The sequence below is a fragment of the Rhodnius prolixus genome, unplaced genomic scaffold (genome assembly GCF_049639745.1).
Source record: "Rhodnius prolixus isolate KJV_2025 unplaced genomic scaffold, Rpr scaffold_5, whole genome shotgun sequence".
Classification (NCBI taxonomy): domain Eukaryota; kingdom Metazoa; phylum Arthropoda; class Insecta; order Hemiptera; family Reduviidae; genus Rhodnius; species Rhodnius prolixus.
Window position 1 is genome coordinate 39170860 of NW_027411624.1, and position 21285 is coordinate 39192144.

Genomic DNA, 21285 nt, shown 5'->3' on the forward strand with positions numbered 1-21285 from the left:
TACCTCAAATTTCTTTAATTTTTCTTTGTATAAAAACTTTTTAGTATTTTAATTATTATATAAGTATATATGTTTATAGAATATTAATGTATGTAAAAATAGGTGTGGCAATAAAAAGACTTTTTTAAACAGATTAATGGTTTTTATTTATTTTTTTCCTAAATAATACATTTTTTTTTACAGTAGTACAAAATTCGTGTAATTATTTAGATTGTGATATAAACAGCATGCATATTACATATTACAACTGAATAATGTATTTTTTAGTCATTGTTTTATAACAATATTTGTTAGATATTCACATTGGATGTTTTCTCAACGTCTTTTTCATTATATCTTCTTTTGATGGACAGTTTTGCAGGGAGGACTCTCAGGATTGGCTGTTTTTAATCTGAAAATCATGATTATTCAATGAAATAGTGTTTATAAAAGTTAATCTTGAACAGACAAGCAAAATTATTCATGATACTACAAATAACATTCAATCTTTTTAAAGTTAAAGGAATAAAAAAGAATGAAAATAATAATTAAAGTTTAAATCTTTTCATTGATGAATAATTTTGCAGCCTGTATTCTAGTATCTGCAGTATTTAATCTGAAAATTATCAGTTTATAATGTAATTAAAATAAAGTGCATACTAAGTTTTATCTCGAATATAATAAAAAACATAGAGAAAACATCGATAAAAATTGATAAATTCTTCATAAAAATTTAATTCAAAAGAAAACCTTCAATTAACAAAAAATTTTAAACTTCCTTTTCAGATTTAATACTTTAAAATTTTTAGTTATTTACCTAATTACCTTGAACGTATTAAGTAATAGATAAAATTACCTGTAGAACTATTGCACAAATAGAGTGTACGTTGTTTAGATTGGATGCGAATCACATCACATTTACAGTCGTGCTGCTGGAGGAAGTGTAGATAGACCCATGCAAATAATCATTTTAGGTGAAAGCCGAGCCTAACGGGGCTGCAAGTTGACAAAGAATCGATGAAGTCCAAGGAAAAAAGCACTGGATAGAAGGAAAAAATAGCAAATTAAAGCTGCAGTAGATAATACGAATTTAATTCATACTACTAACGTAGGGTTTTTTGATTAACTAAAAATTTTTTCAAGTAAATTTAACCTTTCTGTATTCAATTTTCTTTTAATGTTTAATTTTGACCAAAACGATCAAAAGTATTTCATCTTCAATAATGTTTCTAACTCGTACTAAATTTGTTGGCTAAGTTAGGAAAGTAACATGATGTGTACATGTGTTATTCAAAATATTAATAAACCGTAAAATTTTTTGTAAAAATAATGAAATAAAAATTAATGAAACCTACTCACTATAGGGTTGCAATGCTTTAAAATTCTAAAGTTGCAGCTGTATTTCATACGGTGGGAGGGTGCGAATTTATCTAGAGCAGCGTTTCCCAACCTGTGGTACGCGAAAAATAATCAATAACGGCGGTCATAAAAAATTGAAGCATAAAAATATCATAGAAACGTTTTTTCCTATAATTCTTATAAATTATTTTAATTAATAATATTATACAGTAAAGTTAATATGTACAGTTAGTTTGTACTAATAATGTTAGTCTGTCTCAAGATACACGAGAAAATATAATAGCACATTTAACAAGATTAAAACTGTCGGACTACTTTCCAAAAACCGAAAACACAAATTGTAATTGGATTTCAAACCTTTTCTATAAAGAAAATTAAGGAAAAGCTACATCATTATCGAAAAAGACAAAGAAAATTTAATAGAATTATCATGTGACAGAACTTAAATGGTAACTATGTAAAAATCTACTTAAAGAGACTGATTGTAATGAGTAAGCTCTATCCAAGTAACATTAAATTTAATTGGTACTTATAGAGGTAGTTGGATGCTTAAAAGATATTAATTTAGAAGATTTGGGTACAAATATAATAATCCTAAAGAAGAACTTTGTAAAATAAATAATAATTGTGAAGAGAAAAATATGTACGCAATTTTTAATTAATAAAAAAAGTTTTAAAACTAAGATCATACACTTTACAAAGTTTATAAAGTGAACATGAACTTCTATGTAACAGATACATTGTATTTCTTTTCAAATAAAGATGATAATAATAATAAAATAACTTACTCGGAATAACAAATTTCACGAAATACAATCATTTCAGAGATACAATTTAGCATCATGTACTACCATCCTTTGACAAGTCCTTCCTCATACGTGCTACCTCTCTCTGGAACTCCTTGCCTTCATCTGTCCGCCATGCTCCTACCCTATCCATCTTTAAATCCCATCTATTCAGTTATCTCCTTTCTATTCAGCTTCCTCCGAAATTCTAATTGTTTTAATTTATTTCCTTAATTTCTGCTGTTTTATTATTTTATTTTTACTTTCATTTTCACTTATTATATTTTCACTTTTGTAAATATTTATTTATTTATTTAATTTCTCTATAATCACAGGCCAAACTGTTAAGGCCTCTATTTGTACCTGTATTTATTCTTAGGGGACAATTGTCCCAGAATAATAAATTTCTTTTCTATTTCTATTTCTATTCTACCAAGTGGTACGCGAGCCAAAAAAGGTTAGGAAACGCTGATCTAGAGATAATTTATCAGAAAAAAGGATTTTTTTCTGTTTTAACGCTTAGAACAGTTAAATAATAGTTGAGAATACCTTAAGAACAATCCGAAAGCTACAGTGGCGCCCAAAAGTGTTTGCACAAGTGAATTATTTCAAAATCTTAAAAGAGTACACGAAATAGGATCCCAAAACTCTTATCATCATAATCTTTATTTTAACTTATGTACATTTAATAATAAAACGAGAAAAAAACATTAAAATGTAAATTATTAATTCAGAAACTAAAAAAAAAATTACAGTTAACAGTATTTGCACAACAAATTTATTTTGCAAATGTCAGAATTTTAATTTTAGAACTTGGTATGTAGTTCCTTGCCTTCAATTACGGCCTGAAGTCTTCTAGGGATTGAATTAACCAAGTTTTTTCCCATTCTTCGAGTAAAACTTCAACCAGACGGTCCCTTGTTCGTAATGCGTTTGGCACCTTCTGCTCCAGAATCTCTTCACATTTTCAATTAGGTTTAAGTCAGGGAATTGTGGGGTATGCAATGGCCACTCTTTTGTTTTGTTAGCTGTATGTTTTGAATCACTATCCTATAGAAAGATGTAAGATTTTTGGATGCCCAACTTCTCAGCACTGCTCTTTAAGTTGTCGCGCAAAATACTTACATAGCTATCTGGTCATGTTGCCATGAATTTGAACCAGTTTGCCGACTCCGCTGGACGCCACCATACCATAATATGCCCTTCACCATATTTAACAGTTGGTCGGTCTAACATGCAGTCTTTTTAGTTCTTGATTTGGCCTTTGCCGTCTTATCATCGCTTCCAAAAAATTAAACTTGCTTTCAACACTAGATAGCATATTTTGCCAAAATTCTATAGACATGTCTAATAGGTTTTGGCGTATTCGAGCCTCTTCTTGAGTTCTGTTGTTAATGGTTTGCGCCAAGGAACTCTTCCATGTAATTCAGCTTGATTAAGCACTCTTTTTATAGTAATAACGCTTACCCTCTTTGGAGAAGTAGTTGCCACCTTTTCAACCAATTGCCAAGCACTCGTTGATGGATTTATTGTTGCCTCGTGGATAATATTTCGGCATTCTCTTGCCGTTAAAATTTTTGGTCGAGTTTTTCTTGGTTTGTTCGAGCATTTTCCATTTCCTCCTATCTTTTAATTACGTATCGCTCAGTAGAAAAACAAAAGTTTAAAAATGTTTCTGGTTTACCAGGTAGTTTTCCCCATATTTCTTAAAAAACAATATTTTTCAATTGTTCAACAAACAATAATTCGACTTTTTTGGTGCAATGCTGTATTAAGACAAAGGGCAAACAAATGAAGACAAAGTAAACAAATGAAGACGAAGTTAACAAATGACAAATTAAAAGTGACAAATGATGACTTCAAACTTTTACTTTTCCAGTAATCACAATTAAAAATTTTCAATAAGAACATATTTATTCTATGTTGTGCAAATAAGTTTTACCTGTAATTATTATTATCATTTGATAATGAGTTTTGGGACCTATTTCGGATACTATAAACTTGAAATTATTCACTCTTGCAAATACTCTTGGGTGCCACTGTATCACTTAGCATTTATATTTATTTGTTATTACCGAAATGTAAAATGTGGCTGGGCTGTTTTTTCCATCGTAGTTTGTTGTATTCCTTACAGGTTTTGGAATTTCATCCATCATCAACAATAATTGCTCTGTTAAAATACAAATTGATGCATAAATTTTACGATAACCATGTTCCCGACTTACACTACACTTGCTGACTGAGTGAAGGAGGTTACTGTTACTACATACGTGGTTACATGATACATATCACATGTGTGTTACCATTGGTGTTGTGATATTTTAATTGTTAATGAACTTAAAAACATTTTTTGAAAAATAGTGAAATAAAATTAATAAAACCTAATATTATTATTTATGTTTTGTGTCACATATTGTTTGTAATGTTTTAGAATTGTGTTTTACATGAGAAGGGGGGCGCTTTTCGTAAGCACAAAACTATGAATGATACTTGATAGTTATTGAATTATTGAAAAATTAAAAGAAATTATTATAAAATTAGATATTGAAATTACTTCAAAAGTAACGCACAAATATTAAAATGTTGAAAACCTGCAGAAATATTCACGAAAATCTCCAGAAATAAAAGATTATGAAGATTTTACGATAAATTGGATGGATCTGTTTAAAAAAAGAATGTAATTTTTATTACATTCTTCATTCTTACATTTAATAATAAATATTTCTTTTTTTGAATGCAATTGAAACTTTTCTATGAAGTTTTTATAAAAAAAAATGTATGGTTTTATTTAAAACAGAAATAATGTGGAAAAAAGTTTAATTGGCTGTTTTAAATTTGACAATTTTTTTCTCTTTTTCTATAAAAGTTAAAATCCCCAAATTTTCTTTAAAATATAAGGCATACCCTCGTGTACATTTTTTTTTGCAATTACGTAGATTTAATATGTTTCGAGAAAAAAGTTTAGAGGTCATATAAAGATAGACTGTAGTATTAAATTATTCATAACAATTTATTATTTAAAATTGATGTAATGCTGATTTTCTATTCATAATTATAACAATTATAATTTGATAACGAGAAAATAGATATATATATATATATTTATATGAACTTTGTCGATAAAATGAACTTGTAGTTTTTGTTCATATAATTTGAATCATACATATTAAGCTTAATAATAATTATAATTATAATAATAATAATAATAATATATTTATATATTTCGTAGGTACGTAAATAATACTTACGATGTAAACAACAGCCTCGTAGTTACATTCAAACTTCTTTCACTTAAATGTTTTTTGCGTGCATAAAAATATACAGAATATTCTAAATTTCTTTGTGTGAATATATGTAAATTTACTTAAAATAGCGATCTACAAAATTTAGCGATCATTATTTACAAAAACTTATTTTAATACAAATATATTTCCTTAATTTTTTTTGTTTTTTTACAATTTCAGGCTATATTAAATACATACATGTGTTCAATATTTTTGTTTGTATTATACTGTTGCAAACTTAAAGACTAATATGACTGAAAAAATTATTTTTTAACTCCTTACTATTTACTCTAAATTGATAATGTCTTACTTGATACTTTACTCTCTTATTTGGAATGATATTTGCGAGATAATTTCAGAATTCTGTTTTATTAAATTTAATTTTAATTTACTTTAGGGTGCGGGATCTTTACAATTTTTTAAAAGATTAAAAAACAGAAATATATATATATATATAATTGGCGTTTCATATTGTCTATCAGTGGTCTTCTTCTCGATGATGGATAGCTTTTTTTTATAGCCGCAACAATTTTGCAATTCTACGTAATTTTCTCTTACAAAATACCATATATTTATTTATATTTTTTAATTAAAACACATTTTCTCAATGTCTCACTGAAGAAATGTTTTAAATTAATGTAATTTTTGTTATAAAATTGCATTTTAAGAACTTCCAACTTAAATTTTTCCACTTCATGCAGATTTTTTAATTTGAATATTTCTTTTCATCCGGTATAAAGTATAAACTCAGTGAAATAAAACAGAAAAGTAGGAATAATTTTAAGTGAAGGTAAGGAGGAAGACAACTTAGATGTGAAAAGTGGAGTGTTGAGTATGTGGGCACTGCTAGTTGACGCGAAACAGGTGGAATCGTTAGAGAAACAGATAAAAAGTTTCCTTGAGACAGATCTTTCGTCCTCTAAATAAAAAAGAAAGAAAGGTTACGTCAGCACAAAGAATGGATAGAAAATGAGCGGGCGTGAGAAGAAAATTAGGTGATGATTATTTAGAGTGTCCACGTTTATTGTGGTCTGGACAATGTCCCAGAAAGCAGAGAACAGAAACGTATTGTCTAAGATTATACAGAGCAGCTGACACGGTAAAAGTTACGAGATCTTGGAACCAAAATGAAGAGCAAGGACGACTTAAAATTTTTGCCAACATTTCAATGTTGAATTTACAATTTTTTTTGGAAGACTTTAATATTCGAAATTGGTTCAACAACAGAAATGGGCTTCTTAATACCAAATTGTGTAGCTTTTAAATATGCCAATTTTAAAAAAATATATTTTTAACAACTTTTACAAAATTACTTTTTTCGTTTTTCCTATCCGAAAAGTAACCTTTCAGAAATAAGACTTTCCAGTACAATTCTTTCGCGTTGATGTGTGGTTTCAATTTCGCTGCATCAACAAAAATTCTTAGACCAAATTATTATAATTATTTCAACTTGGATATTATATAATATTAACTAAAAAAGTTTATTATATGCTCAGAATTTAAAGTCTTCTCCTTAATATATTACCGCTAGATATTAACGTCTAGGCAGAAAGGGAGTATCGACTTAGGACCCAAGAGAAAACCGAAAACGTCTGTTAAATACTGTTAGTAATGTAGGGTCTGTCTCGATCTTAATTCGTTAATGATCAAAACCAAAAATTGTCTCAAATTCTTTAGCCTCTTATACTTCTGTTAAATTACTAATTCTGTACTAGTAACTTTCACAAAATTAATTATTGTATATGCGCTTCATACTAACATAAGTATGAAACCCTAAAAAAATATCTCCTGCCAATTTTTCATTGTATTTTATAATTTTTATTATAAACTTTCATAGACAATTGTCTATATTTTATTAAACTATCATTCATTCACAATGTTTAACACGACCGACTGTGAAAATGACAAAATGTTGGCCTCTGTTTTATTTGATGAAATAGAATTTCACATCTAGTAAAATGTACAAAATAAAAATTTAATGCGTATAAATAAGAAAATCAAAACTTTACTTCTGTCGACTGTTATTTTAGAAATACATAGTTTAACCACAATATGTTTTTCTTTTTCTTTTTTATCACCCTTGACGCACAAAATAGACCAGTCTAATAATCATAAAGCCTGCTATGCTTGAAAACAATTCAACCAATTTCTTTTTTACTAATTTTTTTTCACTGTCTTATTTTCCTATCACAAAATACTGTTGCAACGACGCGAACATAAAAGAAAATAACATTCCTTTTTTAATTTAATAATTAAAACTTTGGTAATTTAATTCTAATAATTGTTTGTTATTTTAATTGAAATTAAAGAAAAAGATGTTCAGTATTTTTTAAATTTATCTTTTCTTTCTCATTCTCTATTTACTTTATTTTATTTTAAACAGTCTCTATTTATTTTATTATTGTAGTTTTTTTTGTTTATCTTGTGAGAGGCCTCTTAAAATTTTATGAGATCATACCATAGTCACATATCACTATCTAATTTCTTTTAATTTTCTTCAAATATATATATATTTATATAATTAATTATGTCTATAAACATTCAACACATACTTTTATGGTAGGCAACAAAAATATTTGTATCTATATTATTTATGTATATCACAGAATAATGTTACTCTATATAAGGCAAACAAACAAATTTATAAGTAGATTTTTATGTATGTAGTGAAATAATTAGTTTTGAAGCACTCACAATATTTCTGACATGGATGAAACTAATAAAAGGTAAAGGGTGTGCTAGATGGAGGTTTGCAAGCCTAGTCGAATATGTCTGTTCCAACAAGTTCAAATGAAATTAATTAACTTGATATCACATCCATATTTATATTTTTTATAATTCCGTATGCGTAATTTATAATTAACTAGAAAAGTTGCACACTATATTTCTAAATCGATTACAGGGTCGAAAGGAAGAATTAAGCAACTACTGACAGTGGATATGAGCCAATAGTTCATAATCAGTTGAATTTAGAAAACTGCAGCCACGATTTTAACTTCAACAAAAGTAGCACACTAAGATTTTGGAGAGCGATTTAAGATTCGAGATGCTGAGATAGAAATAATATATTCTTATTTGGAGAAGATAAGTTTTGGGGGAATAAGGCCCCGATGAAATGATGTAAGAGAGTAGAAGAAGGAGCTCTCATATGAAAATGTGAATCTTTTCGGTTCAGAAAATACCTCTTACTAGGAAAGGGAATTATAAGGAACGTTCAAATTCTTGAGTGAAATCAGTCAAGGATCGTAATGCGTGTGTAGTGATACCGATCAAAAATCAGTTGTAAAACAAACCTAAATAAAAATGCAAACTGTTCTGAAAGATTAAAAATAATTATCCATTTATAATTTATTTTTTACCTTATTTAATACATTTCAACATTATTATGATTACTTTTTACTTTTTGCTGAATGAATTGTCATTAATTTTAATTAAATCATTATTGTTTTATTAAACTGTGTGGCAACAGCTGCGCAATCTTAAATTTTACTGTTTAAACTAAGTATTAAACAGAACAAATTTCTAAAAAAATGCTTCATAAATAGTAGATGGTATACTAAATGAAGAGATTAACTTTAACAGCGTATATATAACAAGTGATGTTTTTATCTACTAGCCATAATACTAATAAATTAAACAGGGCTAATAAGATGTTTGAAAGGTGATTCAAAATGATAAGAGGGCATGCGTAACTAGTGGCGTCCTTTGACCTAAGGAGAATATACTGATATTACATTGAAACACACAAACGGCAAAAGCATTTTGATTTGTTAAGGGATGAAATAATTTTCCCACGGCTCAAAAACTTCAAAAACTTTTGCATATTTTTTTCTGCATTTATCTCATCTCTTTTAATAAGATAATGAAAGAATTTCTGGCCGAATATTTAGAAAAACTACTTCATTCGGTTGGTCTCCGTTCCCTTAATAAATGTGCTTGATAATATTCGCATTGATAACTACACCTACAGATTTCTAGCTTGCAAACTTATTTTGTACCTTTAATTCCAAGCGTTGCTAAATACTATAATGTTTAAGAAAAATAAGTTTTCAAAAATTACCTGTTTAAAATGCTTTCTTTTGCTCACTAAATTTGAATTTAGACAAGGAACAGAATTTTTTTTTTTTGACCCTCTAAACCGAACTTTCATAACGACACTAATGAGTACATACTGCTGTTATTATCTTTCAAGAAAGTCAATAACCTAATGTTTTGATTTAAACAAATCATTAATTCTGATCCTAGCAAGTGTGTTCGACATACATATAACCTGCAGTCATGAATTCGTGTTTGTTCAATTGTTCAACCAGTATATGTATATAAGACTAATACATAATAATATTACATACATGTATATTATATTACATAATGTATATAATATAATCTGTATTTCTAATAATTGAATGTACAATGTGGTGATCATAGAGAATCTAATTTACTGATCGTTTCTCAACTTTTTTAACAAATGAAACTTTGCCCATTTTATATAATATAAAATGATCACACAGTAATTAAATAATAATAATAATAATAACAATTTTATACATGCACATATATATATATATATAAAACATTTTTAACAAATATAACCCAGGCACTGTTAAAATGATTTTATAAAAATAAAGTCAAAATATTTATTAAGGTCATTGAAGCAGATATTAGTTAAAGATATGAAAATTCAAAATGTAACAGACGAGATATAATTGTTCATAGTAAAAACCCGAATTTGCAGTAGTGTGAAAAATTGTAAAACTTTCTAGATTTAAAAAAATAACAACCTATTGAAGATATCACCTTTATTTCTTATTAATGATTAGCGCTTCTAATGAATAAATAATTCTAAAAATAAAATATTTTTAAAAGCATTTTAAATTCTTATTAAATATGGAATGTAATATGATGTGAGTCAAATGGAAATCTTAAAACTATGATTAACAAATTCCTATCACACATGTCACGGAGTTTCGTTGTTCAATGTCTAGGAGAGGGAGAGAGGGAAGAGGAAGGCTGAGTATTATGTCTTTCGCAATGTGTGTTTTGAATTATAAACATAAATACATTTCAAAATGGACTCTTATTTTAATGGAACCTTAAGTGAAAAGGTGATGTACCAATCAGAAGATGGAAGGAACAAACGGGCTTTAAAAGGATTAATTTTTTTTAAGGCTAATATAACATATAAACAGGGTGATCCATTTAAAACGCACCAATCGCTAATAAATTTTTAGGAAAGCGGAATTTCGAAAAAACCCACGAAGTAAACTATATGTTTTTACGGTCTAGTTTTCAAATTTTCCATTCCCGATGCTGTATCTTCCTTTTTGGCGGAGTTACGGCTAAAAACCTATTTGGGGTTTTATAAAGACCACTGGTTTTGACAATGATGATGAAAACTACATAAAAAAAACTGTGAAAAAGGATGCTTGCTGACCCCGTTTCGATATCCCTAATATTTGTTGAGATATTTAAGATCAAAGTTACAATTTGAACTATTCGTGAACGGTTTTCAACATGAATTTTCCACCAGAAATACACGTTTTGGGTGGTCCTCTGATTGCTAAAAATGTTGTTTGTGACTCAAATATTAAAAATAATAATAATTGAAGATTTTAAAACATGTAGTGTAATGTAATGGTTTATGGGTGAATCAGGATAGATTGCGGAATTCGAACTGGGAATCTCCCACTTACAAAGCCACGCTCTTGACCACTAGACCAACACCCGCCTATCCGAGGGAAGATATTCTTACCGTAATCATAGGTCAAGAAGTCTTGTATACTGGGTGCATAAAATTATGTGTTGGTTGCTTTTATTTGATGATAAAACAAATTTATCCTGATTCACCCACAACCATTACATTACACTACATTCTTTAAAATCTTCAATTATTATTATTTTTGTTCTTTGCGTTACAAATAACATTTTTTGCAGTCAGAGGACCTCCCAAAACCTGTATTTCTGGTGGAAAATTAATATTGAAAACCGTTCACGAATAGATAAAATTTGTAACTTTGATCTTAAATATCTCGACTAATATTAGAGATATCAAAACGAGATTACGTCATTTTTTACAGTTTTTTTTATGTAGTTTTCATAATCATTGTCAAAACCAGTGATCCTTATGAAACCCCAATCAGGTTTTTAGCCGTAACTTCGCCAAAAATGAAGATACAGCATCAAGGGTAGAAAATTTGAAAACTAGACAAAAAAAAAACATATAGTTTACTTCGTAAGTTTTTTCGAAATTCCGCTTTCCTAAAAAGTTATTAGCGATTGGTGCGTTTTAAATGGACCACCCTGTATATTAGGCACTAAATCAAAATTTATCATGAATTAAAGATGAGAGAGAAAATACATGCTAATGTTAGAACATTAGCTAACTATTTCAATAGGTTTCAGTCTTTCGTAAACATAAAAAAACTGTAAAAGTGAACTCATTCCTAGAAATTTGCATTAACAATAGATACTCTTAAGACGACAAGACGAACTTCAATATAAATTAACAGTGAATAGAAATTTTCTACCATAGTTTTAAAACTTTTTCATAAAAAATTTTACAATATTAAAAAAACACCTGGAAAAGCTCAGCACAACGAATTATATAGTTTTTTTTTTATTTGAAACTATGATACCCTTTTAAATTAATAGTATTTATTAACAATGAGCTATAAATAAGCTAATTATAGATTAGGATCAAATAAATACTACATGAAAATAAAAGAAAAACAGTCGACAGCAAGTTCAGTATGTACTAGCTTCAAAAAAATGGATTCTTGAAGAATATTTTTGTCTTTATTTTCTTTGATCACGAAAGAAACAAAACAAAACAAAAAAAACATTCTAGCTTCCGTATGAGCGAGGATTGTTATACTTCGATGAGACAAAGAGATAAAAAAAAGATTACTTGAAAATAAGATGATAATCAATGAGTAAAGCCTCAATGACCATATTCTGTTGGATTAAATCAAGCGCCATATTCTGTGATTCTTGTTCTGGCCACATCAATGTTGGACCGAAGACTATAGCTACATTTGCCATGTGCATCCTATTGTGTTCTTGATATTTCGTTACTCTGAAATAGTTTACACAAATTTTAAAATTAAATGAAAAATGTGAAATTATAACTGAACTATAAACAAACTATTATTTTCATTTTTACAGCTTCAGAAATAAATCTGTGGCTTGGTGCAAGAAGTGCCAATGTCAGATTTTGGTAAAAATGAGTAAAAAATCTGTTTTGAAATATTAACCATCAGAATTTTGTCTTGTAAGGAGTGCCGGTCAATTTCAAAATAGTAACTGAGTTACTAAAACTTACTATTGCCAATGTCAAAATTTAGCATCAATATTTCCCCCCCCTCCAGGTAAACCAAAGAGGATGTACACTCGTAATCTTTTTTTTGATACTGGCACTTCTTGCACCAAGCCACAGAAATAAATCCAATATTAATTTTATAAAGCGATCTAAATTAGGTTTCAACCGACAATTTAAATCACTAGTATATTTATACCGCCAAAACTGTGAATTTTTGCCGGGAATTTCTGGCTTTAAATATGACTTAAAGCTGTATCATTTCTCTTATCAAATTTTAAGGTATCAATGAAGTTGACACAGCTTCCCCAGAAACCCATTTTAATCAATGATATCTGAAAGACCAAAGAAGCAGTCTTATCTTATGATCACATTCAAATGAAACCCATTAACCCACTGCCTAGACAATTCCTTGAAGAAGCTGTAATGGTCTGTCCACATGTTCTTTACCATTATATTTACGATACTAAAATTTATTACAGAAGTTAGTACTGAATAATTAAAGGCTTTGATAGAAAGTTTAAATCCACGCTAACGTTAGAATCTCGTCTAAATATGGATATCTAGAATAATGTCTAAAATAAAATTATGCAATAGACCAGGAACAAAAGGAGGAAAAAATTATTACCATTCTCGAAAAAAAGAGAATAAAATCTATTACGGTAAAAAGAGGAAAGAGATGGGATCGTATATTGCTCTGAATGATTTTTTGAAAAACCTCCAACCCATATCCCAAGATTGCCTTGAAAGATGTCAAATCAAAGTTTGAACCTCTACATGCAATAAATATACCAAGTTTAAAAAGAAAATCGAAGCCGTTTTTAAGAAAACCCCCAGCATGAAAAATGCTGTCTCTGTAAAGTGGTCAAGTGGTATCGATTGGCTAAATCAACCCAAAAGGTTAACTCGAGAACCATCCAATTCTCATGCCAATAATACATGATTTAGAATTAAACTTTCTACAATTTATTGTAGATGAGTTAAGCACAGTCACCCGCAAATATACAAAATAATCTTTAAAAACTACATATAAATAAAAAAAATCTACATGAGTGAAGACGTATACTTTCAAGGAACCCACAAAAAGCTAAAGCGTAGGTATTCTTTCTTTGGAATTAAGTAAGATAAGAACCATACAAAGGCAATATTAACACAAATAATACTAATAATAATAATGATAATAATAAATAAATAAAAGTAAAGAAAAAATACGAACTTTAATAGGTGCTGCAATAGAAACTTCAACGTATCCCTATTGGCTGTAGGCAATGACTTCACTATGTCTACAAACATATTCAGTCTCTCTTTCTTGTTTGTCGTTGCTGAAATAAACATTAATCATTTAAATAAATTCATTGATAATTTATATAAATATTAAAGCAACATATAAAGCAAACTTACTACTAGCTTTGATTGCTTTAGTAAATTGTTTATAAGGTATGAGTGGTTCTTTAAGTTCTCTAAAGAACAATTTAAGAGCACCAGTTAACACATGGACATCTTCTTCTCTTTCTAAGGCTGTATAGTTATTTTGATCGATCTGAAATTACAAAAAAATAAAATAAAATTAAAAATATTCTTGTCCACAAAACGATTGAATAAATGCAAATTATATTTTACCTGAAGTCTTATTTTTTGAATTTGACTGAGATTTCCAGAAGCTCTGTATAAACCGTCGGTTTGCATGTTTTCTTCAGAAGATTCAATCAATGAAACACATCTTTGTACAAACAATGGTACCTTGCCTACACCGGTTGAATGGCTGGCACCGCCACATGCTTGGTCCAGATAACACCCAAAAACTGGTTCATCTATACACATAAAATCGATGTACCAGATATAATAGTCGGCTGGTCTACACAAATAACGTTATTTTGTGAACTAACTGTATTCTTATATGCTATCTATGTAAGCATAGATGAGAGATATACATATGTTTACACTTACATGTATTAGATACATGTGCATTTACCTACCGCATTTACATGTTCATATTCACTTAAAACTAATAAAAAAAAGTGTTTATTACAGTGTTTTGTTAATCATATTTGTAAATCTTTTAGAGGAGGAACTTAATGCAAGGGGGTTCGCACTAATTTTCACTAGCAACTATCTTTAAAAGTTACTTACTTCTATATTGATTAATATGCCGGGAAGTAACTGTTAATGAGAATGAGCTTAGGTTTGCCAGTGTGTTCGTTAAACCCAAACAGTTGCACCTACATAATTGTCTACTATGTAGGACCTATGAGTACAGCGTGAACGTTTTGAGATTTGAGTATAAATGTTGTTCGAGTAGTTAGGCTGGAATAACCGCCGGATCATCAAGAAGTGGCTAGTTCACTTCATGCCATATTAATCCATAATACGTGAAGAAGTAAAATTCTAAAAGAATACCTTTAAAAATAGTCGAGTACATGCAACATGCTTTTAAAGAAGTTTAGCTAATAATAAATGCAAATCTTCAAACGAACCTTTCGGTTGGTCGTTGCAACTAATTGCATGTATAGAACTGAATCCCTAGTACAATCTACTAGAGCCCCATTACCCAAAATTAAAATCATGTCCATTTGTAATGGTTTATTCATCTAAATAGTTGTAAGAATTATTGGCTACAATTTATCTGTTGACTATTCATTTCGTCTTTCTTGGACAAAAACATGCATCTTTCTTTGACTTGATCAGAAACGTTGGAACGTTTTTGCAAGATGCCTAATATCTCTTGAAGTATAGAGGCATTTAGAAATCGTTAAATTAACTTCGAAAAGTAGCGCTCCTATTCGTTCAACACACTTCCCTAAGAACGTTAAGCGTAAATTAGTTTTTTAATGTTATCAATTTTTGATTGATTACATCATCATTCTACCTAGAATCCTTTAGCTTAAGGATTAAATATTTCATGTTTTATCATTAATGACATGTGATTAAATAATAATGTATTTATTTGGTATATTAATTTCATTCAAGATCAAAATAATAGTAGAAAAAAAATAAATAACACTTTTTATGACAAATTTTAAATAGTTAAAACGGAAAGGAAGAGCCTGCTGGAATTTAACTTTCCGGTAGGACATTTATATAAGATTTGATTGTCGAAAATAGCACGCAATTTTTAAATATTTTTGCGAGTTTCCTGATCTATTCATTCTTTAAGGCAGCTCATAAACATTCTGTTTCAGTTTTATGTATTAAGAAATTTATTTAAATTTTCTTATCTCCTTGTACCAAATTCAATTCATGCACCAAAAATGTTGCGACACAAATACTGTTTACAGAATAACGTTGACCAAATTTGAATTCGAGAGAAACGTTGACCAATTAATGTTATTAAAAATGGAATTCAAAGCACCAATTAAGAAAAGCAAAAGTAATATCTATTTTGTCAGGAGTTCGGATGCTGGAGAGAAATAAATGAATCTGTAAGAAATGATTTTGGTGGCCGGATAATAGTAAATTTGGAAACTCATAAATTTTTTTGTGACAAGGCCTTGTGTTTGTATATTTCACGTAATTTGCGTATACTTCAAGAGATATTAGGCATCTTGCAAAAAAGGTTCCATTACATTCAAGACCAACCAACCACAAGCAAGTAATGAAGTAAAATAAATTTTGAAATTGTGCCTTTTGCAAGATCAGAAAGAGATATGTGTGCTCGAGTTGCAAACAATAAATTAATTTGCAACCTTGCAAAACTATAATTTCAACTTAATTTCTTTTAAATTCCGTAACATATTAATTATAATTTTGCAGCTAAATGAACAAGTTATTCGAGAACTCGAATAAGCATGAAAGCATGTTAGAGTATGCACACCTAAGCAATTCCTTTTCATAAATAATTATCCCACCAAAGAATTAGAGCTAGTTATTATCATTTTTCATAAAAGCAAGCAGATAAAAGTAAATTCCTTTATTGTATTCTCTTACCTTTCCAAATACCCTTTTTTACTAATAATTCCATAGAAGGCCTCTTGTGAAAGAATTTCCTAAGTCTCGCTTTTATCTTGACCTGCCTTTCAGCTGGTGATACTCCTAGATCCTCCATTGAGTCATCCTTAGACTTGACTGTATTTTGCAAGCAACGATCACAAACATAACTTACAGAAGTTGATAAAAATAGAAAAATTAAAATGTTTTCATAGATCCGCCGGTGCATACGTCCGGATTTTGCCGGTGCTTGCACGGTCGCAATTATGGATTGAGTAACTTCTAGTTAAAATAGAGTAGCATTACGTCGCCGGGTAAGAACCTCCGGTCTCTTTGTACCTTATTATCTATTGAACAATTTTCAACTGAAAAGTTCGACAAAGTAAACATTTTTTTTAAAGGCTGACGAAATCAATAGAACTCAAATCTTGCTATTTCTCGCGTTGTAAGAGTGATTATATTGTTTTACGACCACAGCAATGTTATTGTTTTCTCTACTTTTGTTAAATATAAACCAAAAAATATTTTTTTAAATACTGCATATCAACATTTCAGCACATCATTTTATTAGGTTTTCTAAAACGTAAAAAAGTCAAACTCTTAACATCTTCAGCTCGACTTCATCACGACTTTATTTAAATAAGCAAATAAGAGAAGATAAATAATAATATACTTTCTTTTTTATCAAACAGATCATCATATTAACTACCAGATTCTTATAAATTGCTAGTAAACAAAACTCGTGTAATATTTCTGGATCAAGCATCTTTAAAATCTATATTTTTCAATTTAAATGATATTCAAACATTGATTTTATTAAATTAATCGAAGTCAAATTACACTTAACCAAACCGAATTTAATGATAGGCCGCCATCTTTGACCACCGGCTGAGGCATTTCTAGGATTAAGTGTGCATTGAACTACTCCGTGCAAGCAACGGTACTACAGTATACCTTAAAAATACACCCGCATAAGATAACTTATTTTGCAATAAGTTTAATATATCATGGTAAACATTTTACTAAGCTTTGTCCCCTACAAGATACGACTCCTTCAGAGAAAACCTTCTCAGCTAGTCTTTCGAGGTATTAAGACCCTTCCTTCCTTTCCCATTTGACTTCAAATTACAAGACTCCTTTACGAGGAATCCTCAAAAAAACTAAAAAATATCGATTCACTACGTGCATTGGAACACATACCAATTAGAATAAACCTTTTTTTCGTACACAGGGGACCAAAAAATTGTTATTTCTCATGTAAATAAAATAAAATTTAGGGGCAAGGGGATAAATTAGTTAAGCATCAGTATCATTTTATGTTTTCATTTCGCTCCTCTAGCTTTTGCAAGTTTTTTGAATGTGCAGCTAAACCTCACTACTCTAAATATGAATGGCTACAACCATTTAGCCTTCAAAATAGATCCGTAATGATACTAAAAACTAGATCTTCTAGTTATACTTGAATATTATTTTTGTGTCGATATTCACATGCTGATAATTTTTAGAACGAAAAAAAAATCTAACAAAGATGAAATTTAAATATTTTTTAAAACATAGTTTTTGATACATAGCCGAGATTTTTCAAATAGTTAACAACAAAACTTTCACAACAAATGCAAGCAATATTTGAACGTCAGCAACACTTGCGGTGTGATTGTTAGTTAATTTTGGATGCAAATAAAAAAATTTAAAAAAATCAGTTACGAAACACACTTACAGTTGACAGATTTAGATCTGTTTATGGATGTTCCTTTCTTCCCTTCATCTGTGCCAGTAGGACCTTCAGCTATACTTCCTAACTTACTATTTGGCATCTCTGGCGTTGGCATTTTTGGCTGGAAAAATAAACGAAATTATTAATGTTTTCACAATAAACGTTTTCTTGACATGAAACATATTAAACGTTTTTTGCACAATCAAGTTTAGACTTTTCTCACAAAATCTGTACTACTTGAATTATTTTTATTTATTTACTTAAATTTTCGACACTGAGTTTTTATAGAAAATTCCCATTCGAAGATCCATTCTTGCATACAAAGGTGTTTTTGTTTTAGAAAATGTTCTCTAGTTGTAATCACTCTGATTCAGAAGCGAACAATCGCAGCAGGCTTTGTGGTTTTTCCCACGAGGTTGTCTCAAAGGGTTGCAATGATAAACCTCCTTGAATCGATAGATCTCGCAGATTTTGCGAGAGTTTAAAGGGGACGCTATTAGACCTACTAAAGGACTACAATTCCAATCTAAGAGAACGTTTTAAGAAATCGGGATTTACAAGGGAGGCGTTGAAAAACCTAAAATTTCTAAGAATGAAATTCTATTGAATACAACTACGTCAAAAAATTAAAATAAGTATTTAAACTTTCATTAAGGAATGCTTAATTAATATGGAATTTCATTTATTGCTATTAAATAAACCTATAAACAGAAAATTTGGTGCAGACACTCACATGACTTTGCTAGCAGAGTTACTTAACTAAAAATTTCTCATATAAATTATTAAATAAAATCTAAGGCCTATAACGGGAATCGAACCTAGTACCACAATATTTTTTAGCTTTGCGGGATTCGCCTCTCAGGAATCTTAAAAAACGAATATTCTGCACGATCGCAATACCATCTCTTGATAGGTGTGAAAGAAAATAAAGTATTGTGAGGAGTATTTTTTCAAAAGTATATAACACAAAATCTTTTGCTAGAATTATTTTGCTGCTACTAAAGCCTAAATTACTTTTGCAACATACATTAATTATCAAGGTATGGTTTTAATCACAACTTACTAGAATTTTGACTGTATGCTGTATGGTGGTGGCCCAATGGAGAACACTGTTTATATTATCACACTGTAACGCCAGCTGTAATCCTTGAGGCGTACCAACTAATAACACATGTTTTCTACCGGACACTTTTTCACCACTACCAACTTCGGCTCCTTGTAATTCTACCGTCACTTCTGGAGGCGACTTCTATGCATAAAATAATACAAAAGTTATCAAAATTATTATTTATTAATTAATTTTTTTAAATTTATTAATTGAAAAATTTACAACTTTACAAATTTGCAGCTAGTAAATGTGAAAAGTGCAAGAGATGAGTACAAAAGTGGAGCAACTGTCCAATGACAATCCTCTGAGGTGTAAATAAATGAACTAAGAAAAAACAAAAAAAGAATAACTGCATCTGCCACAAATAAAGTTACGATCTAACTATTTTCATAACTGTCTTATAATATTGTAACACATATTTTCTTTAATATACTTGAGAGCAAATTTTCTCGTAAATCCGTGTATGTGATATACGAGATATATGAGATATGCGATATCGTATTACATTGAAAGCCCATATGGCTAAGAGTCTACCCCAAAATGTCCTAAAATAAATTTTGCTGGGGGGAGAAGTTAACAAAAAAAAAAGTTATAAAGCTATTTTTTAAATGAAAAGTTGGTGCAATACGGAGGAGCTATTTTCGAGAAAATCTCAGAAAATTGAAAAATCCTAGACAGTAAAGTATTACTTTCATTGGGAAATTTTAGCCTCTACTTTCTATTAACACCCATACCCATGGAAATATCCCACGCCCCATGAAGCTTTGCACTTTCTGTGGGGTGCATCATTATAATTATTACTACTCTACACATGGCGTGCAATTTATACTGAAATAAATTTATTAAAACATAAATCAAATACTTACATGGGAATGGAATGCTTTCATATCTTTATAAATAAAAAGAAATAAATCCGAAAGAACAACGTAAGCAGAATTCCAATTCTTCCTAACTCTTTTGCCAGCTTCACTTATTTTAGTATAATGTAGAGGACCTTCGCAAACTACATGCTAAGAAAAAATAAAATAAAAAGTGTTACAACAAAATTAAAAAATGAGATTATGTATTTAAAGATCCCTAAAGTAAATTACATACCATTTTTCCATCCGATAAGTGTGGGGGCCATTTTAAATTTATGTCCAGTTCATCTTTTCTGAAAATTAAAGATAAATTAAGATGCCTGAATGGGAAAAAAAGAAATAAATGTCAAATAATCTGAAAAAAGCATGAGATACTAACTTATTTGGTACAATAAGGGAGTATGCCTTGGTTGCCCTTTGTCGTCTAGCGGACAGTTCAACATTGCTGATTTTGCTGAATATAGCAGTCAATTCCTCTGACATCTTAACAAAAATATGGTTTGTATAAATAAAGTTATTTATTTTAAAGGGTTTCTTATCAATGGAATTTTATTGGCTAATATACTCGTAAGGTTAGTTCTTCTAATAGGAAGAACAACAATGGCTCTAAAACTTTGGAAACTACGTTTCCATCTGGCACTACACTTGCCTACAAAGCAAGGGTGTGAATTGTATCATTCAAAATGTTAAGAATAGTAAAACACATTTGTGATGTTACAATTCTAAAACCCTACCTAATGGAAAAAAACCACACAGAACCCTAGGTTTCATTAATTGTATTTTACTATTTTTACAAAACTGTAAATTAATATTCATTACCGTTTTAACAGACACATACATCCAATAACTTCCCTCACTCTGACTGCAAGTGTAGTGCTGTACTGAGACGGATAATATTAGTGATATTATCTAGCTCTGCGGATATAACCACAATTTCAACTGTAATTATCTAAATGGCAT

At 29.5% G+C, this 21285-nt stretch overlaps 1 protein-coding gene across 8 annotated transcripts in view; it reads right to left on the minus strand.

The window, feature by feature from the left end:
- Positions 1–2771: 2771 nt before the first annotated feature.
- The window catches only part of LOC141458306 (rho GTPase-activating protein 15-like), an 85763-nt gene continuing 67249 nt past the window's right edge, over positions 2772–21285 (minus strand). For 7 of the 8 annotated variants that reach the window (XM_074136095.1, XM_074136093.1, XM_074136094.1 and 4 more), the window contains 10 exons: positions 20705–20808; positions 20561–20618; positions 20332–20475; positions 19421–19606; positions 18361–18478; positions 16644–16781; positions 14340–14530; positions 14121–14259; positions 13936–14041; positions 2772–12479 (listed from right to left, as the gene is read on the minus strand). In XM_074136095.1, coding sequence (XP_073992196.1) covers positions 12308–12479; positions 13936–14041; positions 14121–14259; positions 14340–14530; positions 16644–16781; positions 18361–18478; positions 19421–19606; positions 20332–20475; positions 20561–20618; positions 20705–20808 — 1356 coding nt within the window. In that variant the 3' untranslated portion in view covers positions 2772–12307. The remainder of the gene's footprint in view (positions 12480–13935; positions 14042–14120; positions 14260–14339; positions 14531–16643; positions 16782–18360; positions 18479–19420; positions 19607–20331; positions 20476–20560; positions 20619–20704; positions 20809–21285) is intronic. The other variant, XM_074136097.1, reaches the window with a different exon arrangement.